Source organism: Aspergillus neoniger (assembly GCF_003184625.1).
Source record: "Aspergillus neoniger CBS 115656 unplaced genomic scaffold BO87scaffold_7, whole genome shotgun sequence".
Classification (NCBI taxonomy): domain Eukaryota; kingdom Fungi; phylum Ascomycota; class Eurotiomycetes; order Eurotiales; family Aspergillaceae; genus Aspergillus; species Aspergillus neoniger.
The window spans coordinates 846,961-873,151 of record NW_020291135.1 but is presented as its reverse complement, the minus strand read 5'-3'; the positions used below and the strand labels follow the sequence as shown (position 1 = coordinate 873,151).

General features: G+C 50.3%; 6 protein-coding genes across 6 annotated transcripts; 4 read left to right on the top strand and 2 right to left on the bottom strand.

Moving 5' to 3' along the window:
- Positions 1-245: 245 nt before the first annotated feature.
- On the top strand, positions 246-1,579 carry BO87DRAFT_456875 (putative GPI anchored protein; the record flags this gene model as incomplete). Its single annotated transcript, XM_025628761.1, has 2 exons — positions 246-1,162; positions 1,276-1,579. The coding sequence occupies 2 exons, from the start codon at positions 246-248 to the stop codon at positions 1,577-1,579; spliced, it is 1,221 nt and encodes a 406-aa protein (XP_025482666.1).
- Positions 1,580-1,963: 384 nt separating this feature from the next.
- BO87DRAFT_223142 (phosphatidate phosphatase App1 family protein) lies at positions 1,964-4,787 on the bottom strand. The gene has a single exon (XM_025618702.1). The coding sequence runs from the start codon at positions 4,561-4,563 to the stop codon at positions 2,119-2,121; it is 2,445 nt and encodes an 814-aa protein (XP_025482665.1). The 5' UTR covers positions 4,564-4,787; the 3' UTR covers positions 1,964-2,118.
- A 742-nt stretch (positions 4,788-5,529) lies between these two features.
- BO87DRAFT_404837 (thiamine pyrophosphokinase-related protein) lies at positions 5,530-6,628 on the top strand (the record flags this gene model as incomplete). Its single annotated transcript, XM_025625894.1, has 2 exons — positions 5,530-5,625; positions 5,695-6,628. Exons 1-2 carry the CDS (start codon positions 5,579-5,581, stop codon positions 6,626-6,628), a joined length of 981 nt encoding a protein of 326 aa, XP_025482664.1. The 5' UTR covers positions 5,530-5,578.
- An 81-nt stretch (positions 6,629-6,709) lies between these two features.
- Positions 6,710-8,902, bottom strand: BO87DRAFT_374217 (efflux pump antibiotic resistance protein). The gene has a single exon (XM_025622737.1). It carries the CDS (start codon positions 8,688-8,690, stop codon positions 6,801-6,803), a length of 1,890 nt encoding a protein of 629 aa, XP_025482663.1. The 5' UTR covers positions 8,691-8,902; the 3' UTR covers positions 6,710-6,800.
- An 11,159-nt stretch (positions 8,903-20,061) lies between these two features.
- On the top strand, positions 20,062-21,103 carry BO87DRAFT_223032 (uncharacterized protein). Its single transcript, XM_025618701.1, has one exon. It carries the CDS (start codon positions 20,504-20,506, stop codon positions 21,041-21,043), a length of 540 nt encoding a protein of 179 aa, XP_025482662.1. The 5' UTR covers positions 20,062-20,503; the 3' UTR covers positions 21,044-21,103.
- A 2,389-nt stretch (positions 21,104-23,492) lies between these two features.
- BO87DRAFT_374214 (monosaccharide transporter) lies at positions 23,493-25,973 on the top strand. The gene is made up of 4 exons (XM_025622736.1): positions 23,493-24,011; positions 24,079-24,186; positions 24,255-24,795; positions 24,879-25,973. The coding sequence occupies exons 1-4, from the start codon at positions 23,918-23,920 to the stop codon at positions 25,717-25,719; spliced, it is 1,584 nt and encodes a 527-aa protein (XP_025482661.1). The 5' UTR covers positions 23,493-23,917; the 3' UTR covers positions 25,720-25,973.
- The last annotated feature ends 218 nt before the right edge of the window (positions 25,974-26,191 follow it).

Below are 26,191 nucleotides of genomic sequence, written 5' to 3'. Positions count from 1 at the left end.
ATTGTATCGCCATGCTATGCAATTCGTGCCGGTCCATCTACCGGCCTGTTTTACCTACAAACGGCAAAACCCGCAGGGTCGATCCCAATTTCCCTAAATCGACGAAGAATGAGAAAGGTCGGCTAATCGACCGGCCAATGGACCGAGCATGAATAGTATATTTAAAGCAAACCCAACCAGGGACCCCTACAGGAAAATGTCACAGAAGCAGAGGGAAGCATTGTGTCTCAACCGACATTCCAAGGATGAAATTGACACTACCGGTGGTCTTCTGCTCGCTGGCGGCAGCATTCGATGTTTCCAGTCATGGACCATCTCAAGTCTCCCACCGTGACACATCCTCATTCATTCATCCAGGCCTCCTCCAAACAGCCTCTGATTTCTCACGCATCACCTCCAAAGTATCCAGCAACACCGAACCCTGGATAACAGGCTGGTACAAACTGTCCAACAGCTCCAACATCAACCTAGACTACACGCCCTCCCCGAAGACAATCGTCTATCGCGGCGCAGATGGCACCCACACCGAGAACTATCCCTCTCTGTACAGAGACATAGCAGCCGCCTACGCGATGGCCATCTATTGGAAAGTAACTGGCAACACGAGCTACGCCGACGTTGTCGTGAACATCCTCGACGAATGGAGCTCCACCCTGACCGAGATCTCCGGCACGACCGACATGTACCTCGCCGCGGGCATATACGGGTACGAATTCGCCAACGTCGCCGAGATCATGCGCACGTATTCCGCATGGCCGAGTGCTAATTTGACCCGCTTTGCGAACATGATGGTCGACGTCTTTTATCCTCTTAATCATGATTTCCTGCAGAATCACCATGGCGCTGCTGTTGATCATTACTGGGCAAATTGGGATTTGTGCAATATTGCCTCCGTCTTGTCTATTGGCGTGTTGACTGATAATCAAACTATGTTCGATGAGGGATTGACTTATTTCAAGTCTGGTGAGGGAAATGGCCAGATTGAAAAGGCCATCTGGAAGCTGTATGAGGTGGGTGGGGAATCCCTGGGTCAGGGTCAAGAGGCAGGGCGTGACCAGGGCCATTCGATGTTGGATTTTGCTCTCCTGGGGCCTATTGCCCTGACGGCGTATAATCAGGGGACGGATTTGTTTGAGTATTTGGATAATCGCATTCTGGCTGGGTGAGTCCCCCCCCCCCCCCCTTCTCTCTCTCTCCTACACTTGGTTTATCTTCTCCCTCCCCTATCCTTCCTCTCAGTATGGAATACATCATGCTTACAAAAAGATAACTTAGTGCGGAATACGTCGCCAAATACAACCTTGGCAACGAGGTTCCCTACACTACATACAACAACAGCGACGACGTGAACCAGACGGTTATCAGCAATTCCAGCCGCGGAGATATCAGACCCATCTGGGAGCTGCTGTATAACCATTATGGTGTACTCAAGGGACTGAATGTCACTTACACAAAGGAATATCGGGATTTGGTCGTTGAGGATGGCGATGGAGCAGAGGGCGGTGGTGGCGATTATGGAACTACGAGTGGTGGGTATGATCAGTTGGGATGGGGGACGCTGTTGTATACTCTTGAATGAACGAGATGGAGATCTACTGCTGCTTGAGGTTCTTCACCTCTTCATCCCCAGGAATGCCTGATGTGCGGATCTTCGGGACTCAGCGTCATGTAACATTTTAGAGGCGGTGATTTGGCATGTGAAAGTCGAGATTATCGTCAATCGACAGTACTGGTGGTTTTTAATGGTTGAGGTTGGGATAGCTGGGCCATAAAGTTGCGACCGAGATGAGATGTAAGCGAAAGCGCCAGCAACGTTACAGTATGGACGTATGGTTTCAAGCGGCTAAATTCCAAGTGGTCGCCACGAGGACGCAGTAGTCACAAGCCCTGGCACTAGTTACACCGTCTCTGGCAGTAAGATACTAAGTTACTAGGAAAGGTGCGGAGGAAGTGTATATGCTCACTAAGCTGCCCACACTAATGGTATCTATTACTTTTCAAATGTATTGAGGCTATACAACCTCCCAGAAGACGCTGAGAGGCTATATATACGTATGTGTATATGCAAAATGACCAACCAGGGTCTTGGCTCTGCCACCCTCCGGGCTAGCTTACTCCTCACCCCCGTTTCATATCCTTCATCGCCTCCTCTACCAACCAGCAACTCACGTCCTGTGCATCTTGGCCCACGCGCCAACTGCCCAGCACCACGCCTTGCTTTTCCAGAAGTTCTTGGGCGCGTTCCCAGCGACGTCGCCATAGTTCCTCTCGTTTGTTGGGCAAAGGGGCTGCTGGGACCGCCGTTGAGTTCGGAGTGCTACTGTCGACGCTGGTGCTGGACCTGCTTGCTGAGGAGTTTGGCTGGGCCGGTCGGAGAATGTTCGATGGGGTTGGAGACCAGTTCAAACGGTCGGAGGCGTATTGTAGCGCTGCTGTGGCTGCAGATGCGGGGTATGATTGTTTCGGGGGAAGGGGTGGGGGTGTTGGGCGGTTGATAGTTTGCTGTGACGAGATAGAACCCGGGGTTGAAGTTCCTGTGTTGGTTCTGCGTGGTGGAGGAGGTGGCGGTGCTTGCTTTGAGCGAGTCGACCTCGTGCCAGTCCCGTTGTCGTTGGAGATATCTTGTAAGCTAGGCTTAGGACGTACGGACATTGGTCTCGCTATATTATTCACAGGCGTATTATTCTCGGTATCAAGTATGTTGTCGGACGAAACATCGGACTTAGTGGAAGAGCGGCGTGGGGGTAGTGGTGGCACAGGTTTTCGTTTGGCTGTTTCTTGAAGTGAAGGCTGCTCGTCTTTGCTCATGTCTGGATTAGTCGAGACTGAGCGCAACGCGGAGGGCTTGGAAGGTTTCGCGGGTGGTCCGCGCCCGGTGGAGGGCTTCTTCACATCAGCCAAAGACATCTTCTGTTCCACCTCGTCGCTAAGATCAATCAAGTCAGCGTTGTCTAGGCTCACGGCATCCGCGGACGGATAGGCTGTTTCCACGGGCCGCCGAGGTGGTAATGCCGGACGTTTAGACACGGCATCAGAAGTTTCCACAAGCTGCGGACTGCTGCGGCTCCGGTTCAAATCATGTTCCAAGTGGTCCACTGATTTCTCGAAGAATTTCTGTCGATCGGTGGTGGTGACGTCGCGAATGAAGATTCCAAGAATCCGTCCCGGGTTTGCTAGAACGATGTCGGTATATACCTCCAAATCCGCTTCACCGCTGTCTCCAACGAGAATGAACTTGCGGGTAGGAAAGTCTCTCAAAATCTGCTCCAAAGAGCCCCTCTTCCTTTCCGCCGTAGGCTCGAATATCCCCTGAAGCATACCACTGTATTGTTTCAAGTGGAAAGAACCCGGGGGCAGGCCGGCGAGCTTGAAGTAGCGTTCCAGAAGAGGATAGAGTTGCCAGGGGGCATTAGAGACATAGTGCAGGTCGACTCCCATTTTCGCCAGCTTGCCATACCAGTCAGTAACACCGTCGACCGTCAACTCGTTCAGTTCGCGGACGAAGGTGTTGCGAAACATCTCCTTGGCCCCGCTAGCAATAGCAGAATGTTTTACCGTGTCGTCGATATCGCTGATCAAGCTAACGCCCGTGGGCTCGATGACCTTGACTTCCTTCACAGCTGAGAGATCCTCGGAGGCTAGCACACGGGCGTGAGTCGGGATAAAAGGTAGTGACGCTCGTAGGCGAAAGTGACCGGACTCATCGGTCATCACGCTCCTCGACTGACTTTTGTCGTTGTTGAAGAAGAAGACAGTGACGGGAATTCCTGTTACCGGGTTCGTCAAGAAAGGGCGTAATCGCTCCAGGAGGTGCGCATTGGCGACGGAGAGTTCATCCTTGCTCAGCGGTGCCGTTGCTGCCCTCTGGAGAGGTCGTCCGGGAGTATTTTGGGCACCACGATCTTCTGCGCTGTCTTTCCATACGGGATCAGCCTCCTTTTCAGCCTGCTTAATGATCGATTGTGCCTGCGTATTGACCAGCTCTTCGTCCCCCTTCTCAGTCCTAGAGTCATTTGCATTATGTTCATCACCGTCATTCGTGCTGTTCATAGGAGCTGGTACTCCGCTGAGCTTTCTAGCGAGAGCGACCATCAGACGATGTTTTCGAGTCATCGGCCCGCGATGAGGTGCGTATACCCAGCCACGCACATCGACTGCGACGATCGCATTCTGGTCTTCCAGCTCATCCCATATCGGCATGCCTGTGCCAAAGCCATCGGACTCGCCCCGATACTCCTCAATGGTGGCATTTGATCCTCGACGGCGGCTATAGTATGAATCCACATGCTCATGTTTCACCAATCGCCTCGCATAGCTCGGGAATATCACCATCTCTTCAAATTCGGATCGCGCAATCTCAACGTCCGGGAATGCGCCCGGGGTATCACGATAGTCGTCATAGTCGCTCTGGCCACCGATCTGCGCCGACCATTGCGCAGCATAGGTTTGGCGCAGCTCATTGGCAGCCTTCAAGTAGTCAAAGACCTTCTTGCGGCGCGCTCCCCTCTCCCGCCCAGTACTAGAGCCCCATGCTGACGAGGATGAAGGCTCGTACTGTGACATTGGCGTGAGGCCTGAGCTCTTGGTTCTTCCCGCTCGCAAAGCCCCGGTGCTTTGCGCCAGCCTTCTATGTACAATACCACCCGTCGCAGGAGCTGTCCGACCAGCCAAGCGGTTCCCCTTTCTGTTCAGGTAACCAAGGATACCCTTACGACCAGATTCCCGACTGCGTGCTAGTCTCGCCTGCCGCTTCACCAAGGCCCGGTATAGCCCCGCCTGTGCTCGATGTCGAAGAGCGGGGAGTGTTTCGTGACGCAGACTCCAGAGACGAGATTGTGCACGGGTAGGGGCGTGCGGACCGAACAGGAAGCGAAGGAAATGGCGAAATAATTTGCCTGTTCGCGAATGGCGAGCTGCAGGGAAGCGGAGGGGCGGAGGAGGAAGGGGTAGCCTGAGGGGGGCCCGGTGGGGGCGCCAGCGAAAGCGAGGGAGTTGTTGAGGCGCCACGGTAATTAAATATGTTCAGGGAGATATATGGAAGATGATGGTGGTATGTGAGTGAAAGAGAGAATGGACGATGGGAGGGGGAGAAGTGAGGCGTTGTGGGCTGTTCCTGAATGACTTCATTTCGTGGGAATCCTCCACTCCTGGCAAGGCTAGTGCACGTGATCGGGTGCAGCTATACCTAAGACATGTTATGATTATAATTCTCCATATTTACTCACCCATCACTAGCGAGAAGTAGAATTCATACTTTCGAAGTTGCCCAATCTGTAATATTTCCTTTATTCATGGGGATCTCTATCACCCCCAATACTTGGGCATCTGCAGGGTCACAGCTAGCTAAAACTTCCGATTTGATTGATGATCTCTGCAGAGGAACAATGCGGCCAGTCTGAGCTCGGCCCGATCACTAACAGCTAACAGTACAGAGTAATTTTAGTGAGGAAGCTAGCAGCTAACTGATCTGCTAGTTTAATGGCATTATTTTGTCCACCTAGATAGACTAGACCCTGACATCCCCCCGCATCTGGACTCAACTAAACACCCACTACTGCAATTGACTACAACACACAGCATGTCAACAACATCATTAATGTACCAGGTCGTAGCAGACCTCGACAAGCAAGTTCATCCACCCTTCTAATCCCATTCAATTCAATCCCATTCAATCCCATCTAACCTCCCCAACAGCTTCCCCTACCCCACCACCAACGATGCGGAAAACCCCATCCTGGAAAACTACCACGCCTTCCGGATCACCGGCATTCCCCAAACCCTAGGCTACGTCCCCAATGAGCTCATAACCACCTTCCCCTGGCCACCAAACACCTGGACCATCAACACCACTCCCTCCAACAAAACAATCACCCTCCTCACACCTCCCACCGCAACCGCCTCCACCCGCACCGCCGTCCTCCTCCCCACCCTCCAGCAACTCCTCTCCCACGGCATCCTCCGCGGCTGGCGCAACGAGACCTTCCCCCTCTATGGCCCAGACGGGACCATCATCCTGGAAATAGAACGCGCCGCAAGCGCCCTCTTCGGCATAGTAACCTACGGCGTGCAAATGCTCTGCTACACCGACGACAAAGTCTCCAACACACCGCACATCTGGATCGCCAAACGCTCCTCCCTTAAACAGACCTACCCCGGCATGTTAGACACCACTGCCGCGGGGGGACTAAGTATGGGGCTACTACCGAGAGAGGCCATCATGCGGGAGGCGAGCGAGGAGGCGGAGATCCCGGAAGAGTTGATGCAGAGGGAAATGAGGTTTGTGGATCGGATTTCATATTTCCATGTTAAGAAGGAGAGCGTTGGGGGGATAGGCATGGTGGAGCTGTTGCAGCCCGAGGTGGAGTATTTGTATGAGTTGAGGTTGGGGAAGGAGGTGGTTCCAAGTCCGGCAGATAGTGAAGTGGAGGATTTTAGGCTGTGGGGTGTAAAGGAGGTGAAGAAGGCGCTAGGGGAGGGGAGGTTTAAGCCGAATAGTGCGGTGGTGGTGGTGGATTTCTTGTTGAGGAGGGGGTTGTTGGATGGTAATGATGAGGATGAGAGAATTCGGGTGAGGTTGCATAGGGAGCTGCCTTTACCAGTGGTGGATCATGAGAGGGGAAGAGTATAGTAGTTCGTATATTAGTATTGAAGATATGCTTGATTATGGATGCATTTTGAATCCATTAAGGCCGAAATCTATGTATAGAATGTAGTTCCCAACCATCTATCTATTTTATAACGCACCGTGACAACCCGAAAAACGAAACCGAGAATGAAACACACATGTTACCATCAGGGCATCAAGTAATATGCTCCTTCTCCTCCTCCTTGGGTATCCTCACCGACGTAACCGTAACCAGCGCTGCCAGCAACTGACACGCCAGTGCGAACCACCAAATAGCACGCAGTCCAGTAAGCCCAACACTCCCATCAGCCTGCTTATCAACCCGCGTGCCAATCGCATCCGCCACACTGGTGATAATCGCCGACGACAGATTCTGGTTCGTAACCAGCAGACTCCCCGCACTGCCCTGGTACGAGCGCGCCACATTACCAGTGATGAAGATGGAAGCGGCTGCGAAAGCCAAATCGGGGCCAAAGGTAACAAGCGCCACACCAGGAAGAGACAGTTCCCAGTACGTAGTGGTAGGGCTCTGGGGAAGGAAGAAAGCAGGTCCGAGCGTAAAGGCGAACATAGAGATAGTGTAGATGTAGTGGCCCGGGACGAGATGCAAGGTGCGGCTGACCACCCAGGTGGCGATGACGCCAAAAATGGCGTTTGGGAGGTGGTATAATGCCACATCGATGGGACTGGCGTGCTGGATGCGCAGCCAGAACTGGATGGCGTAGAATTGCCAGGCGCCGAAGAAGGACCCGAAGCCCAGGAAGTAGGCGATCATGAGCGGGGTGAAGCCCTTGGTATTCCAGAGGCGGTTGGGGATCAGAGGGCGTGGTACGTAGCGCTCCACGATGAAGAGGCCGATGAGTAGTACGATGCCTACTGCGGTGAGCACGCAGGTGTATACGGACCAGTCGGTGACGCCACCCTGGGTCAGTCCAAAGAGTAAGCAAACACAGCCGCCGACGGCGAAGGCGGCGCCAAGGTAGTCGAACTGGCGCAGCGAGGGCACCTCGCCTCCGGCGGAGTCTGCCATAGGGCGCAGCGGGGGGATGGAGAAGTAAGCTCCGACAGCACAGATGGCGGTGATGATGGCGTTGCAGCCGAAGATCCATGGAAGGTTTTGATAGAGGAGACCGCCTTCGATGGCGCCCAGGGAGAAGCCAAACGGGGCGCAGGCGGCCATGGCGGAGAAGACGCGGTTCTTGCGAATGCCTGGCTTGTAGACGCGGCCGAGAATGCTCATGCTACCGGAGACCAAGACGCCGATGGCCAGGCCCTGCATGGCGCGCACCACGAAGAAGAGCACATAACGGGAGGGGTGGACGGAGAAGGCGCCAATGATGTTCCAGACGCTGAGCCAGAGGAAAGCGCCGACCATAAGGGCTTTGGGAGGCGTCAGGTCGGTCAACGAGCCGGACACCACGACGGACAAGCCATTGGCGACGTTGAAGGAGCCGACAAGCCAGGGTAGCTCGGTATTGGTGATGCCGAGGGCTTGCCGGAACTGGAGCTGCGGAGCGAGCACATCTCCGAGGAGGAACGAAAACAACATCAGACCTGCGGAGCAGACCGCGATCAACACGATCTCGGCACCGAAACTGCTGATTTCTGGTGGACGACCCTGGGTGGGCTTAGGGGGTGGGGAGCCGGCCTCGTCGGGGAAGTCCCTGCCCTGAGCTGCGACCATAGAAGGCCGGCGGTAGCTGAGGTGCTGGCCATCGGTAGGATCTGCATCGCCGCGACTGTGTCGTGCCACAGGCAACTCATAAGATTCGTCTTCACTGTCATCTCGCGCGTGTGCAATAACCTGGGGGAATTTCTTGAGCGTGTCGTCGTGGCCGGCGAGGTGGGCGTACAAAGGATCCGGGGTTTGAGCTCCGGTCGCGGGGGTGGAGGCGAATTTACTACTGCTGGCCTGGTCGGTCAGTGAGAGCGAGGATCGCCGAGACAATGGAGCCGAGTCCAGGCTGTTCTGCGTCACTTCAACAGTGGTCTTGTTCTTGCCGTTGTTCGGACTCGGGGATCGGGAGGCATCATCCCGGGTCGGGTAGGGCTGGTCGGACGGCATCCTCTGTAAAGACACAACCACCGGGGTAAGAAAAGAACGATTCGGCACAAGGACTACTGCACTTCAGGGTCCTGATCCGCCTGCGGTCTGGTGATTGTTTTTAAGGGATTTCGGGATAAGGTCTCCGTCACCGCTGAGGCAAAGTGGACCGGGCCAGCGGAGTATCAGGGCGATTCTTTTGCTTTTTGGCTCTGGAGATTTATAAGGCGCTGAAATAATGGGCAGCAATGAGCCGTCATCCATCGTTGTGAACTCGGCCTCCAGCCAGTCCCAGGCCGTTTAATAAACCGGGCCGTGGCCACACAGTGACGCTAGCGATAAGATTTTGCACCGCTAACAGCAATGGTGGGCTGGAATCCCTTGCGGTGGTTTGCGCGTCGCTCATCCGTGTGGATCCCAAGCATCCATGGTTGATCCACGGCTGATCTGGCCCAGTTTTAATCGGATTTCAATTTCCAGAAAGCTGCTGGTTTATCGCGTGCTGCTGCTGTCAGTCGCTCTGTTGCCACCTAAATGCCCAACTCGACAAGATGGCGTTTTGCGGTGTGCGATGAAGCCGCAGCGATGTCGCCATATCAGTGACTCACGATAAGTGCGCAGTAGACAGCTGTGCCAACTGTAAACGCACTGACCATGTTCAATCGGATTTTGGCTGGCATGTTGCATCGCACAGCTTTTGCGTCTGGCTTTCAGCATTCCCTCCCCAGATTTGATGATCGACAGGGCCGCATCATCATGTCGCAAACTGATCGGTCGGATCGGCGGAACAATTCGAGGCTGGGGACAGGATGGGTTGGGATTGCGTCGGATGATTGCCCGGCTGCGCATCTCATACTTGTCGATCATCCGGGTCATGCACATGGAGTGGGAGCTCCTGAGCTTGCCATTCGTTTGCTGTTCTCTGAGCTGGGTTTTCCATAGGCAGGTACCAGCCAACGTCGGCATGTCAGCTTAGGCAGCAATGACCGGCATGCCGGGGCTCTGCTGAGGATGTTAAGAAGTATCTTCCATGAAACACCAGCTCCCCCGGGCCGCGGAGGATCGATACACTGGAGAGCGAGGGCTCCTGGTTGAGATCGACCATCCCTGGGTTAGCACTATCCCCTTAAGGGGCTCACTCTGCAGTGATGTGATTCTCCGCCGGCGATCAAAGTATTTCTGAGTCGCCTGTTTTCTTGCTTGTTTTGCTTGTTTCGCGCCGTTAGCGAGTCAATGGTCGGGTGTTGTTGCTTTTGGGTACTACTAACGTGCGTCAGCGATCAGGGAGAAGCTTGGTACGGAGTAGTCTCTGGCATTTATGATACGCACTCGCTGCGGTCGCGGGAACCGATCCAGCCACTATGCAGCCACTGTGTCGTCTAGAAGCAAGGGATGATAGACATTTAGGAGGATTGCGGGAATTTTCAGAGTGACGAGTCCCACTGGGGATTGAATGGCACTCAGAGGAATTGTCGCAGACTCACATATCTTCTTTGCCGTGCCGTAGATTTGTCCCATGCGAGGTGGCTGTTCCTGCATCGCACAAGCTGCCAACATGAAACTCCCCTGGCTTTGTTTGCTTTTGATTCCTTTGGCTAATCCGCACTACTGCGCATAGCAAGCTGTTGTGTAGCCATCGAGGATTCATCATTCCGAACCGACCGTGCGACTTGCCAGATGACATTCACTACAGTTCAATATCGAAAGGAGGCCTTCTCTCGAAGGAGTAACTATGCTCCGGTTGTTCTCCTTATTTTTAAAGTCAACAAAGCAATGTATGCTCGGCTTGTCTGGATGTCTTCCTTGGTTCAGTGCCTACAGCGGACTACCGGCCTGAAAAGTGACTAGCAGAACAAGCGGAGAATTGCCTCGCTGGTGAGATTTCCATAGATCCAGCCCATGTGCGCGATGACATTTGCGATCGCAGCAAGTCATCCGAGTACTTCCGATCTGCTTAGGTCCATGCAGGTGATATTGCTGGCATTTCATATTACCGATCGGCCTTTCAGAATTTGTCACGAGTATGTAGATCTCACTCGCTTTAAAGGGGTGGCCTAGTGTCCCGGTGAAAAGAGTTGGCCTAAAGGGCATATATAGTAGGCCCCATTGCTGCATATCTGGTCACCTTTGACTTACATCTATGACTACCATTGCTTTTGCCGGAGTAACTGGCAACTTCACGCCCCTAGACTCGTTCCTGATGGCTTACTATTTGTAGTGTTGCGATAGCATGAGAGCTAGTACCCTACAGCTTGTTACCCGATGCAGGGATATCACCTCCGCCGCTCATCAACAAGTCAAAAATGGAAGATACGACTTCCTGGCTTTATCGGCAATGATAAAAGAAGGGTGTGACATACTATGCAGACGGAGCATTGGTAAAAGCTTTTGGTCACAGGAACCCCGGCTCACTATCACACAATGACGGCTGTGAGTCCATGTTTGCTGACCGAGGCTGAGGAGGGCTGTTTTCTTTGATAAACCATGCCTTTCTTTCCTGCAGCATGTTATCTTTCAGCTAGGGCCAATGGAAAAATAAAGAAATCAATCCCGATATGGAGTTTCTCTTTCTGCACTACAGTGAATGATGGTAGCCAGGCCTGCATCAGAGCACAGCAGGGGGAGAGAGATTACCATTCTTAATACCGCACTAATCCGGCTCTCTAACCAGATAATGGCAGGTTTTGCTGCTCAACTTCATCTTTTTCCATTCCCCTCTTCTGTGTTGACTACTCCCCAGATCAATCTTCAGGCCCTTATTCTCCTGGATGTACCTCGCGCCCCATTTTCAGCTCCTACATTGTCTTTAAATCCTCCCTGTGCTGCTCCCGGGCGAGTCCTAATCAGTCTGTCCTCTTTGTGCCTCCAGTCTTATCATCAACTCGCTGCATCTGCTATGATAGTAAATCACCTGCGTCGTGTTTTCTCGTTCCAACATTGTGCTCACTAATTGTTTTGGGAGCTCGACCGGGTCCCTATGCCAGCCAAACTACGTTGGAAAGATTACTATTATTTTCTGCTACTTTGCCCTTCCTGTATCATCGACATGTTCTGTAACATTCAGAGCGTGAAACTCTGCCGTGTGACATATATGAGCTCTATGGATAATAAGGCCATCTTACTCAAAAGCAAGATGACCTTAGACCTGGCAAACTATAGACTTGAATCCATGGTCTATGCTCGGGCTGGAATTTCATCTATGCTCTCTGCACCCTTCCATCATTTGGTATCTATAAACAGTCCTTTGGTGGAATAGCATAAAGCCTGAAGCTCTAACTCGCCGTCAGACTAGTGTTGATAGCTTCTTGAACAACTGAGCAGCAACGTTATCTTGTAATAACATATACCACAGTTCTTGATGAACGGTGCTCTCATTCTGGCATTATGACAAGCCATCATGGGTAGATTCTTTCACTTTTCGAGCAAAGCTTTTGGGAGCCTGAGTCAACGAGGCGTTTAACCACATTTTCAATGATCAAGATCAAACAGTGGCAACAGTGCTGTCCAAAGAAGCCATGGATAGCATATCCCACATCTTCAGGTCAGTGATATAAAAGGTGTTTAATAAAGCGACCTGTAAATCTTATAGCTGTGTCATTATCCCCGCATACGCTGCCTCCTATAACTGCTGCTCGTATGTATCCCTGCGTCTGATACGTAGGTATGATATTGAACGCAGTGGTTTGTTTATAGGACGAATCATCTCTCTTCGGGTCGCTCGAAAGGTCTACCTGGGAATGGAAACGCGCCGTACTAGAGAAAATAGCCATCATCCTTAAAGGGCCCTTGAGTCTCAATTTTACATTCCTACGGTTGAGAATTGGATGCCTATCTGCATCTTGGGAAGCACATCGGTTTCAGATGGAACCGTAGCGGCAAGGGTGAAATGCAGGCTGGAAGAACTGATCCGCTGCAGCATGGTGAAGCATGTTGCATGGAGTCAAATATAAGTAGTCTGTTAAGCTAAAGGGCGGCGATAACTAGGAATAACTTAACTACTAAGGTATTTGGATAAGTACTATACTCGAATTTTCAACTGTTATAAACTGTTAAGCAGTAGCCATGCTCATCATGCCCACAGAAAAGCAGGCCGTGAAGATACGACTATCTGAAAGGTTTGTTCTGGAATCTTTCATCAGGAACTTTTACGCCTTAGAAACCATAACAAGGTAGGTTTGGTCAACATATAAATTTCTGTGATGGCACTTGCATCAACTGATAGAGCATTTAGTCTTCCATCTATAGCTCAGACCAGTGTATTTATATTGCCTCAACAAGAATAAAAAGAATTCTTGATTCTGCGAGTGGGCTGGCAGCTGGCATAATACTGAGCAAGAAGTATGCTCCACATGGGATAGCTGAGCTTGACCTTCAGACTTTGTACCGTAATGAAACTAAAGTTGCTCGATTCGAGACGAATAGTCTTTCTCCAACTCTCAGAAATAATATGTTTCTTACAGATGGAGAACGAGAACTGAGGTTCATAAAATCTTTGACCTAATCAAGAATGTTATATGAGATGCTAGCTATGCGATTATTTGAATTCTGAAGCATTATTTGATTTTGGATACTGTCGAATATCTTAACCTTCCGAGAGCATGAAGCAACGCACGCTGCAGTACTATAGAATAGCATGATGGAAGAACAAATACTAAAGAGTTAGTCACCTTGACCATCAAGAATCGAAATCAGCTTTCTCTCCCAAGGTACGTACGACCCACCAGGGATACAGTTCTGCTTGCGGCGGCCTTTGCTGACTATCTCTCTTGATGGCATGTCACTATAAGTAGGTCATAAGTTAATCTTCCAAGATGACTAAAGCTTAATCGAGTATCATCATCTATCACATTCTTGTTTTACAGCATCATCCAACTACCAGCGCTGCTATGTAAGAAGATCCAATATACTCCGGAGACAGTACTTATCTAAGTGGGCAGCTACTACGGAGTATGACATTCTAGTCAGTGTCTATAAGATCAACATAGCATGCTGCAATATGTATGAACTTGCTGGATCAACGCATAGAAACTACATGTACATTGATCTCGGTCCCTAGACACTCACAACGAAGAGATGAGTTCGATCCTTCGATTACAAGTGCTAGAGCGTGTACAGGTGGCGACGCTAATAGTATCAAGCCGTTTTCTAAGCGGTTACGAGTTTCACGAATTATATAAATGTAATTCTAAAGCTAAAGTGGACTAAATAAGTTAGCATAGAAGCCTCTCCAGGCTGTCTCGGGTTAGGACATGCTCCGCTGTACATAACTAGTCCACAACATCTAGTACTACCTATACTTACATTTGAAGTAACCCCACAATAGAAAGTGTATAAGATGGATTGATGCACAGACCCAATATATCATATCGCCGAGTTTCTGAAATGGTATGCGCAGGGGCCTGTAGGTAAAACAAAGAAATATGAGCCCAGGTAAACCCTACCAGGACAGAGAGGGGCTCTGGTCTATATATACATCCGTAGTCGATGCTCAATATCTTCCCAGCAATGTGTTTGGGACTGTAATGAGACTTCTGTAGAGTTTGCCCTGCATGCTTGTAAACCTTCATTCATGCTTGTGGTGACCGCCAGTATCGAGAATATTACTCTCATAGGATATGGCATTGTCTGATAACTTCAATTCAGGTGCGATGCTGATCTCTATTTGCTCTTGTTATGTTTTCTGGTAGAATTAGACTGAAGTTCAATGCTTGGTGTCCGTGACAGATGAACTTATCATCCCGCATATCATAGTATATATATATATATACATACTTATAGATGATGATTGGGTATGATACCTACTATTGGAAACTGATGTAGTATATGACACGGAAGAAAATATTAGGGGGGCTTCGCGAGTAAGGAATGTAGTATATCACTAGATTGACAATATATATATGTGTGATGAAACACTATGTGTACAGTAGTAGCTTTGTTCTATACTATTACTATGTTATTTGCCCGAAGCCCATACCATCACGAACGCAATCAAGGCTACGATTCAAGTCATACGACTTATAAATGATCCTCTATAATGCGCTGTAGTAGTTTTCATGCAATACATGAGCATGAGGTCATATACTAAGAGTTAGCGTTACTACGGACCAACGCAAGATCTCATGTTCTACGCTCAATAGACAATATTTTACTGAACGGCGATATCTCAGTGAATGAACTTGTTTTCTACCCAAATGCTAGTGAACGTTCATACTACCTACAGATCGTGGGCAGACAGCGACTGATCGGTGGCTCCTCAACTATACGTATGATCTTGAGGTGTCGCGACACGCGCGAACCCGGGATTCATCTCCCGTAACACGGAGCCGAGGCTTTAACGATGGAGAAAAAAAAAAGGCACTAGCCATGTTAGGCAGGTGAATCTACGATGGCGGTGTGGCAAAAGCTCGTTCCTTTGCAACTGCCGTTGAACTGGCTGGCTCTTACATGTCTCAGTTCCCCTCAAATTCGCCATTAGTACGGGTAATATAGCGTCGTGAGGCGGAAGCGTATTCCTCCAATCCGCATTCGAGCGAACTCAACTTGGCTATGGGGCTTGGCTAGGTATGGGGCCTTGGCCATTAGGCTTGCTGCAACGACAAGTCCACATGTGCATGTGGAAAACCCGCCTTTTCGTTCTCCGGGTCGGTTGGGTACCGCGAAATCTATCATGAAATTGAACGATGTCTTTGCATCGTATGTCCTGGATTTGCTTTTTCGGCATCAAAGGACGGAGGCAGAAATGCACTGTGTACTAGTAGTAGAATGGAAAAGACTTTATCCTGAGTTTTGATTGGACGGCCACCCAGGAGGGAAAGAAAGAAAAATTCTTCTTTTGCTGAGGTGATAATGAACCGGGTGTGAGCAATGACGACCCCCCTGGTCAGATGATAATGGAGCACTTCAGCCCTGGTTCCCTTTTGAGGCATATTGAATAAGCACCGGGGCAAGATGGAGCCTGGAGACGAGGGAGGGGACCCATTTCTTGCCCCGGCCCCCAAAGGTGGGAAAGAAAGTGCCACATGCGTCCGCCCGACCAACTCATGCGGTCTTCTCCGGGTTTCGGGTTGATGCGGCTGTGGGGGTAATTTGGAGTCATACCGAGACCCATGGCTGAACCACGCTCATTGGGCCAGGGATGATCGCACTCTCGCGTGGACAAGAACGAGGTCGTGTTAATTTCGCGCTGCGAGGTGTTTTTCTTGCCAGACCCGTTTTCGGCAAGTTAGCCTGCTGCACCCAAGGTGCGAACTCAGGTGCGTCAAGTCAGAGTTTTGACCTCGGAAGGATTGCGGCGATGAACCAGGGAAATCCTCCTTTGAAGAAAAGACCGTTGTTAGTGTTAATATCGAATCATTTTGGATCTTTTGGCGTGGATTACAATCAGATGACAGTGTCGCTTCTGCGATGCCCATGAGGTAAGTCTGCCGATGGATGCGACGGGGTTTCGAAGTAGGGCGAGGCTGGCAGGGATCTCAAAAGATACCCCAGGGGTCAAGGCTTCCGCTCCGTCAGCCGTACAGTAACTTAGTAGTAGTTTCAGGTTATCCCAGCAGGCCCGTGCCTTGACGACGTCATTTGTGCCTGTGCTATGGAGTTTTTGAGGCATTTGTTAGAAGAGTCCAGTCTCCTATTCGCAAGGATCGAGACGCGTGTTGGAAGGTAGTCTAGCTTTTTCCCTGCGTGAGCGACGATCGTCGGGCGCGACAAGCGTGGCGAAGGACGGGCGCTTTTTGTGACAGTTGCGACGTCAGTCTAAGGGTTATTCTGTGTGGTCGGTGCCTGAGGCGCTGGAGTTCGTTTCCTGTCAGTGCGGTGGTTCGGCATCCCGACAAGTAAATACCTATCTCTAGGGTCTCATGCAGTTCAATTTCGCGGAGTTGCGATTCAAGTATGCTGTCGTGGGAGAAGAGTCGAATCCCCAGCAATTCGTCAGTACGAAGAACTTAAGCGAAGTCTGCAGGTAAGCCTGCAGCTGGTCGATCGAAACAACACGTGAAACACGCGATGGGATCGTCTGAGGTCAGACCAAAAGAGAGAGGGGGGGGGGGGGGGGGAGGAGGAGGGAATAAGCACAATTCCATTATATGTAGGCAACTTTTGAATTCATCGATCATAATCGAACTGAAGTAATAAAGTGTCTCGGAAGAACTTCGTCCATAGTAATAATACTATTCATTCCTATTCATGTGGTAAACAGTAGTAGCTGGTGATCATCGTCCGCGTATAAGTATAATACTAGCTGTATATATATAGTAGTCCCAAGTAGTATGTACTAGTAGTATATCCTCACCAACAACCTCCATTATGCACGATGCGCCCCCAAATAATTCAATAGTCATTTCGAAGATTTAATTACTGTCAATCCATACCAGTAGTCCAGGCCCTGCTCTCGGCCGATGGCATATCTCATCAAACGTACTATTTACATATGCACTAGCCAGTTGAATTCTTGCAAGCCACATAATTGCCGAACGATGCAAACATAGTATTATCGAGGCCGGCCAGACCCAACCATCCCACCAGGGTTGCAGTGGCTCGACGATCAGCAAATACGATGGCAACACGAACGGCTGCCTACATTGCCTAAAATACGCTGCGTGATCGGAGCTGGATACGAACTGTTGAGAACAAACGTGCTTGCTTTTTTCTCCCCACGCCACACTAGTTGACTGGTCCCGAAGAGATGGATACATTTGATACTTGCCCCTGAACTTGACAGACAATAAGCAATACTCTACTGGTTAGATAGTCTCAAAAAGAGTTAGACACTAGGGAAAAAATCTATAGATAGTTACAGTAAGTTCCCCATGCAGTAGTTAACTTCCGTTGTAACTATTAACATGACTATCTACCGAACAGAACAATCATATTCCGCTTCTAGTACTAGTACTAGTAGTCACACCCAAAGCTCAGTACCACCCAAGCAAGGAGCACAGAACGGACCCGACCAGCCGACTGAATCTCAGATAAGGTTCGACAGGAGAGTAGCGGCATTCCAATAATTAAGTTATTTATTTATTGGTACTACTACTTACTGGAGACAGCGAAAATCCGTCCATCTATCGAATACTGTGGCTGGCTGGAATGTTGTGTTGTGGCGTGATTCTAGCCTGGCATTCCAGGGGTGTTACGCCGCGGGATTATGTTACTAGTTGTGTTCTTGAACTCCTTGCGAAGGATAGGTTATTGAGGCAACTATACATACCTCCTGCTGGATGTCTGATACGTATTTGCAATCCCAAGATTGGTCGAAGTGAGGTCGCTCATTATCCCAAGTAAGCAAGGAGTCAAGAGACGGGTGGGAGGTAACACAAGACATCGAGTGAGCCCTGCAATAATTTAGGGGGGGTGGATGCCAATGATGGTGTGAAGACTCTGTCCGTGTCTTGCCCTGTGGCTGCATGCATTCAGGTCTCCCGGATGAATGCAGTGTCACCTACCGATCGGGTCTTCGAACAGTCCAGGAATGCACTGGAAGATGAAAGCGAAAGACAGGGAGGAGTTAATACTTATCATATTAGTGTTAATTATAGATTGAGTTCTGAAGTCCTTTTTTATAATTATTTTGTTATGGTTCAATCAGAGAAACAATGCCGAGTTCTTGCAAACAAACATCAAACTGCACGGAGGATTTCATCTGCACAGTCAGCAAGGTCGGATGAATTATAGTTATTAAGTGTACAAAGTACTTCAGTTATGTAGTGCCTGTGCATGGTTATGTAACCAACAATCAAGGTGGTCCCAATCAACGTCTACACGTGGGTAGTCCAGCAAATGAGAAAAGCTGTGCCTCTCGTGTGTCCAGACAACGTTGCCAGTGGCTCTGGATTTATTCCGGAAATACGGAGTTTCTAACTACAACCTACGCCAATCAACAGCAAATGTTATTATTCACCAGTAGATAGTAAGTAAAAAGAAAAGACAAAGTACCAACAACACATACATTCATATATACCAAATCACACCACCGACCTGCCCACACCAGTTGACAATCGCCTAGGCTCTTCCTGGCTTGACGCCTATCTACCGACCAGCTCTGTAAGCTCAGAGGGCGTTCTAGAACCGTCGTAGCTGTCATGCGTACCTTTTCGCGCTTCTACTACAACAACAATGGGATCGCGCCCATGCCCTGTTTTGATCCCAGGTGAAGCCAGACGCAGTTAGAACCCCCCTCCCGGAATAGCTATTATTGGCAGTCAAGTCTCCTCTTCGCTTCCATCCTTTCTATCTAGTTCTCTTCCTTTTGTGGCTGTCCTCGTGACTCGACCCTCCGAGACCTCCGGCATCCAGACCGAGATGGCCTTTTCTGACACTCGGCACCGGCGTGCCGAGTCCGCTGTTGTGTATAAGAAGCATCGGCCTCCCGATTCCCCCTTTTTTCCCTGACTGAAAGCTGGGAGCTAGAGCGCAGTATAAATCCTTGGGGCTTTCCCCTTCAAAATTTATTGCTGCAGTTATGTCTTTCTCTGTTCGATTCACAATTGACTGCTTGGTCCATAACTTCTCGCAAAGTGCCAAGCTCGGCTCGCTACACGGATGATTGATGACTAACAGGCACAAGGCTGCACCGGTGACACAACAGCAAAATATCTTCAAGACAAGCCTTCGGTGTGTGAACTTGGTCTTGGGTGAAGGAATGGAAGAGCAAATTCTGCTCTCTTTCTCCTTACCTTCTACTGAACCGAAAAACTCAGTCAACAACTCGACCAATGTGCCAATGTCCACTTGTGCCCCTCCAATAACCTCAGGCCGACCTTTTCTCAGACCACCAAGACGATGACTTCTTACGTGATACGAGTGAATGGCGGGAACGGTTGTTTCGCAACACAAACAAAACCGACCCAAAGCAACGAATTTAATTTTTCCTTTCCGCACCTTCGGGCGGGCCATCTTCCTGAAGCGTCAAGGTTTCCGTCGAACTTCCCGACTTGCGTTGAGAGAGCCAAGGCCGACCATCAACACATCCGGTCTCAACAATCGGGCCGTCTGCGTCGAGATGTTTTCAGCCTGATTTTATTTTTTCTTCGATTTCCACAAAGGGAACAGGAAAAAAGAAAAAGGAAAAACGTGGTCGGCTAGGACCCGAGTATTTCCCAGGAAAATTGTTCGCCCAATATTGGACGGCGACTTTCCGTTCGGCGCTGTATGCGTGTGCGTATCTTAGTAGAACTGCGACAAATGCACCCACTCGGAGGGATGGGCATGAACCAGCCAACCCGAGAAATCCTCGTGTTTTCCCCGTTCACTTGGAGGTAGGCACTACGGCGTTGATGCCTGCAGCTAATGCTAAAGCTCTTATTTTTCCACAATAGGTAGACAGCTGATACAGCACTGACTGACAGTCGCTTCGATGTCATCATCATCGGCGGTTTAGCCCGCAGAGACTCATTTGACTAGTGCCTCCTGGAAAAGCGTCGTTCGCCGCTGTTTAGGCAGCAGATACGCTCGGACAAAGCAGTGACTAAACCGCATGATGATGCAGCGTCATGGTCTCCATCATCACCATCATGAACTATCCAGCAAACAGCATGTGCCGGTCGCTTAGTCGGCTGCGAACTCACTCCTGAGTGGTGTTACTCTACTTAGTTTTCCAGGTCGTTTCTTTTACCCGGTTGGTCTGTTCGCGCCGGCGCAAGGAAAATTATCATCGTCATTATTCGACCCGAGCAACAGCTTCCACGCAGTTTGACTGCTTAGGTGGACCCTTGGGTGGTCGATTCCGTGCCGATGATTCGATATCCGGGAATCCGCCGTGTTCCGGAAAAAAAATGCGCGAGTCGGCGAAAAACACTCATGTCTCTCTAGGCTAGACTCTAGTCTAGGTAGCTAGATTCATGCAGTCTGTCTCTTGGTCGGTGAAATTAATTTCCCCTACGAGCATCCGAAAGGAATGGGGCCATGTGCGTGATGGAGACCTACTTTTTTCCGTTCTGGAGAGAGAGAGGAGGAGGAGGAGGAGGAGGAGGAGGGGAGGACCCAGAAAAGTCAGATTGTTGCTATCCTCGAATGAGCCAATCTTGGGTTTGGTTCCGACACAGGAACAGTCAACCGAGTTGGGAGGGAGCCAATGGAAAGGCGGAGGGCCGAGGGAAGATGACGATTTTCGGTCGGCGCGCGATGTTTTAGCCCCCCCGACCGCATCCACTCGATCTCCTCGAAAAACCGGGTCCGCCTCTCTGTTTCCCCCCACATGCTTTTTTCCCTTTGCGCCAGAGCCCCCACCCCGTTTTTTGCCGAGAAAGACTTGTCGATTCTTGGTCGACTCTTGTTCCTATACCAAGGCGAAATACGATGAGCTTCGGTATTTCTTCTCTGGCTTGTCGCCTTGGCGCCGAGTTTTCGCGGTCAGTGCGGGTATACCGGAACGCCATTGACGTAGTTGGCCCGGCAAAAGATGGGGGACTTCACGCAGGGTTTTCCGGGGGGGTGAAGAGAGGGGGGCAATGATGGGGATGGGAGGGGTGGAAGGATTCGCCACGAGATCTCTGACAGGCACGTTCAGCTGCGCGACCATGGGAAGGAAAGACGATGGCAGATCCGGGCGCATAATTTCCTTACGGGACTACAGGACTGTCAAGTGTCAGAGTTTGCATTATTGGGAGAGAGAAAAATGGGAAGAGTGATATCTTAGATCCAATTAGCACCGGTGGAGACCATGAGGTGCGACTATGTCGCAGGCTCGCAGCTCACCTTGCAGGATGTCTGTCTGTTAGGAGAGATAATAGTAATATTACTTTTCCACATCTGTCGCTACGAAATTCCGCTGCCTGCTCTTGGCTTGTCTCATGGGGAAATATAAAAAAAAAACGAAGGATGGATCGATGTTTTTTAAATTCTCATGCAGTGAGCCACGGCTAATCATGTTGCTCTGCGCGTGTTGTCGGAGGGAAGGTGCTAGGACGGGCCAGCGGACAGTTTGATCTAAGTCTTTTTCCGGCATTCGGTGGAGATGCGAATTTGAGAATCATTGGATAAAGGCATGGAATGCTAGCAATTGGCAGATGTCGCTGACAATCGGAAATGGAAGGAGGAGAGAGAATCACTTGCCGAAAAGGGTAAATCAACAAGAGGGGAAAAAGGAAAAAAAAAGAAAAAAAGAAAAGAAAAGAAAATGCTGTAGCGGTTACATCCTTCTCTCACCCTCGGGACACTAGTTCCATTCGGGCCAAAATCAGAGAGATGATGGAGATGGAGATGGAGACGCGGAGAGAGAGGGTGATATTAGCCCATAGTATAGACTAGTTCACTTAGTAGGAGGTGGGGGAGAAGAGAGAGAGAAAGGGAAAAATTGGGGAGCTGGAGACACCGTCGCGGCCAGAGACGGTGCGGGGTGGAGCCTCCCAGCCGACGGTGGAGGATGGCGTCGAATCACCATGCAAAGCCTCCCTCCTAAATCACCATGAAGGAGGAGCCTTTACCCTACCATTCCCCTCCAGGTTAAACCTCTTTGGGCCAGAGCTTATTCATACTGTTGTAGATATCATTATTAACTTCATCTTTCCATTGGCGCATGAGGTGTCTCGCCTTGCAGGATGAAGGACGCTAGGCGCGGTCGGGAAACCCAACGGAAACGGCTTCCCGAACGACGGCCGAATCTCGTTGCATTCAAGCCGTCTGCTTTTCGTGACGCGAGAATTCGGGACGGCAGAAGGGCAAGAGGGTAGGTAAGTTCGCTACGGTATGAGAATATGCCGCGGTTTCATGCTGGAAAAAAAAAGAAGGTGGTGAACGGCCCCATATGATTGACCCTTGAATGACGGGGGATGCGGTTAAAGATGGGTGGACATTTGGCGGCTGAAATGCTGAACGCACAATGGCGCCCGCATTCAGCCCGGCTACAGTGCAAAGCACGTACACATAATACGATGGGCGAAGATTATTCAGCCAACATCCAATCTAGCTTAACTAACTAACTCACTGAGAGTTAGGCGAACTTCCCCGTGGGATTTTGGCGATGCCTTTCCTTCCCTCGCTTAAGTTGCTACCTTCGGACAACGAGGGTTACCAAATAGGCAGGTCAGCCCTGCGCGGTCAGCTCCACGTTTGGGCTCAGGTTCCCGCAACGATGGACGGGCGCGGCAACGATTGGCCAGGGCGTGCGCGCACGTCCGCTCTCATAGGCTGGCGGCTTTTTCAGGGCAGGATCATGGAAAAGTGGAGCCGCACGGTGTCCTCGGGTTGGTGGTACTTAGTTGGTTGATGATGATGATGATGATGATGATGATGATAGTGGATGGTGGTGGAGGAGAAGATGGTGTGAAGCCATCCGTCAGCCCAGAAGGGAGGGATGGATATTGAATGGAGTGGAAAAAGATTTTCTGTCACCTTGGTGGTAGAATAGGAGAATGAGAGAATCTGACCTGTGCTGTACTTTGTACATTGTAGTACTTAACTTACTCAAAGGACTGAATGGCCAATAAGAAGATACAGGTGCCGACCCGAATGTTAGACTAAGTATCTGTGTACAATCCGTGGATAAATGAGACCAGTATGTATGGTTCCCCCTTTTTTCGCTGTGTTCGAACCTTTCTTTTTTCCCGAATTTTACTGCTTTGGATTTTTCTTTTCGATTTTTTGCTTTTCTTTTTCCGCTGGTTTAATAAATAAAACAAAATATTGAATTTTTCTTATTAAATATCCTTTTTAGATTACCCAAGGGGGAAAAGGCACCAAGACCGGGCTGCGTGATGTCATTGCTCACTGCATTTCCAGCGCATCCACAAGTGGGCCACGGGACTGCGCCAAAAAAGATGCTTAACCCAGCGTTATTGATGCATCCGGTCCCCTGCTCCACAAAACAAACAATGGTACGGCTCAATATGGGTCTGCGTAGCTTGGTGGAGCTCTCCCTCCTCCTCCTTCTCCTCCTCCTCCTCCTCTCCAGTTAGTTAGTTTTAGTTCAGTTCGGGGGATAAGAGATTGTCGGCCAACATGCATGCTTGCCACAACCGACAGGCCTGTCGTCTTCGAGAAAGTAGATAACCCCCCTTCTTCCCCCCGTCTTCTCCGCGTTGGCTCCAGTCCTGTTTATATTTTTTTCTTCTCTTTCTTGTGTCACATCACAACTCCTCCTCCTTTCGACCAAGACATCAAACAAAAGGAGCAACGCGACAGGAGTCCTCTTTAGGAGAAGTGAGCGAGTCAACTTAAGTGTTCGATCGCTCCCCAGATTCATTGACCATTGTCCTCATCCATTGGTCATACATCTCGACAACAACAATTCTTCTTTCGCATAGCATCACTTCACAATGGCGCCGACCTACGCTGGCCTGTCGGGCAGGAAACTGTCCCTGGCCATCTCGACAATTGCGACGATGGGTTTCTTGCTGTTCGGTTATGATCGTGAGTCTCCCTCGCCGGCTATCCCCGATCTAGCCATCCCGTTCACATGCTAATCTCATACCTCTAGAGGGTGTCATGTCCGGTATTATCAGTGATACCGCGTTCGAAGACCTCTTCACTGCCACCAAGAACAACTCTACCATGCAGGCCTTGGTTACATCCGTTTATGAATTAGGTTAGTCGCAAATCTCCCTAACGAATTACAATCGCGGAACTCCCATTCTAACGCGCCTCGTCGCATAGGTTGTCTGGTGGGCGCTATGTTCGCGCTCTTCTTCGGTGACAAGACTGGACGTAAATGGATGATCTTCTCCGGTGCCATTGTCATGATTATCGGTGTCGTCATTCAGGTCACCTCGTATGCCGGTCACATTCCTCTTCTGCAGTTCTTCATTGGTCGTGTCATCACCGGTATCGGTAACGGCATGAACACTTCCACTATCCCGACCTACCAGGCCGAGTGCTCCAAGACTAGCAACCGTGGTCTGCTCATCTGTATCGAGGGTGGTATCATTGCCATCGGTACTGCGATTGCCTACTGGATTGACTACGGTGCCCACTTCGGTAACAAGGACCTGGTGTGGCGTTTCCCCATTGCTTTCCAGATCTTCTTCGGTCTCATCATCATCGTCGGCATGTGGTTCCTTCCCGACTCCCCCCGTTACCTCATCTCCAAGGACCGCGTCCAGGAGGGTGAGTACGTGCTTGCCGCCCTGGGTGGTTGGGAGATCCACGACCACGAGACCCAGCTCCAGAAGCAGCTGGTCGTTGACTCCATCAGAGCGTAAGTTTGCCAAGGAAAAAAAAAAAAAAAAAAAAAAAAAAGGTGGATGACGCGTGGCACAAGTCGCTAACACTCAGCTCCAGTTCGAACGCCGCTGGCAAGGACGTCGGATATCGTGACCTTCTCACTGGTGGCCGCTCCCAACACTTCCGTCGTATGGTCATCGGTTCCTCCTCGCAGATTTTCCAGCAGCTCGGTGGTTGCAACGCTGTCATCTACTACCTGCCTGTGTTGCTCGAGGATTCCCTTCACGAGACTGAGAACTTCTCCCTGGTCATTGGTGGTGTCAACATGATTGTCTATGCCATTTTTGCCACCTTCTCCTGGTTCTTCATTGAGAAGATCGGTCGTCGCAAGCTCTTCCTGGGTGGATCCTTCCTTCAGTGCATTGCCATGGTTATCACCTTTGCCTGTTTGATCCCTGGTGACCAGGAGACTGCCAAGGGTGCTGTCTTCGGTCTGTTCCTCTACATGGCCGCTTTCGGTGCCGCTTGGTTGCCTCTGCCCTGGTTGTACCCTGCTGAGCTGTCCCCCATCAAGACTCGTGCCAAGGCCAACGCTGTCTCGACCTGCAGCAACTGGCTCTTCAACTTCCTGATTGTCATGATCACCCCCGTCATGGTCTCCCACATTGGCTGGGGTACCTACTTGTTCTTCGCCGTCTTGAACGGTCTGTTCATCCCCTTCATCTGGTTCTTCTACCCCGAGACCGCCAACCGCTCTCTGGAGGAGATCGATATCATCTTCGCCAAGGGTTACACCGAGAACGTCAGCTACGTGCGCGCTGCCCACGAGCTGCCCAAGCTCACCGACGACGAAGTCGAGCAGAAGGCCATCGAGTACGGCTTCGGAGGTGCCAGCGACGAGGAGAAGGTTACCACCGCCGAGGTCTCGGGCTCCAACTCCGCCCGCGAGTCGGAGTAAGGGTGAAGCATGGGATCTTTTGCATGGTCATGAATATAAAATGTTTGGAAGCATTTACACGCTTTTTGATACCTGCTACGCGATTTTAGAGCATAGCCGGCTCTCTCTGAAACCACGGTCTAGGGAGTTCTAATCGTTATTATTCCCCCCTTGCTTTTTTTACTCTTCTGTTACTTAGTTTTAGTGATACCAGTGCAAAACAGGATGCCATCGGGCATCCTTGCGTGACAGAATTTTAAACACTTGTGCCTTCATATTACATTTTCCATACAACTTTAATAGGTCCATCTTCCTGGGCTCTTCCTAGCACTTTTCCAGACTTTCAACTTATACACGTAGCCTAAGGCAGTTACTATCACCACCCCCACAATATTCCCCTAGCCTCAGGCATTTCCCAGCACACAATGTGGACTGAACCCGCAGACAATTCCTCAAAGCCACACCCACCCTAGTCAGGCAAGTGGAGAGAGTC

Bases quoted from the DNA above. Each gene is read 5' to 3' on its own strand.
- BO87DRAFT_223142 (XM_025618702.1), bottom strand. From the start codon at position 4,563: ATGTCACAGTACGAGCCTTCATCCTCGTCAGCATGGGGCTCTAGTACT.
- BO87DRAFT_374217 (XM_025622737.1), bottom strand. From the start codon at position 8,690: ATGCCGTCCGACCAGCCCTACCCGACCCGGGATGATGCCTCCCGATCC.
- BO87DRAFT_223032 (XM_025618701.1), top strand. From the start codon at position 20,504: ATGCAGTCTGTCTCTTGGTCGGTGAAATTAATTTCCCCTACGAGCATC.
- BO87DRAFT_374214 (XM_025622736.1), top strand. From the start codon at position 23,918: ATGGCGCCGACCTACGCTGGCCTGTCGGGCAGGAAACTGTCCCTGGCC. The intron at 24,012-24,078 runs GTGAGTCTCCCT...TCATACCTCTAG, and splicing joins CTTGCTGTTCGGTTATGATC to AGGGTGTCATGTCCGGTATT. The intron at 24,796-24,878 runs GTAAGTTTGCCA...ACTCAGCTCCAG, and splicing joins GTCGTTGACTCCATCAGAGC to TTCGAACGCCGCTGGCAAGG.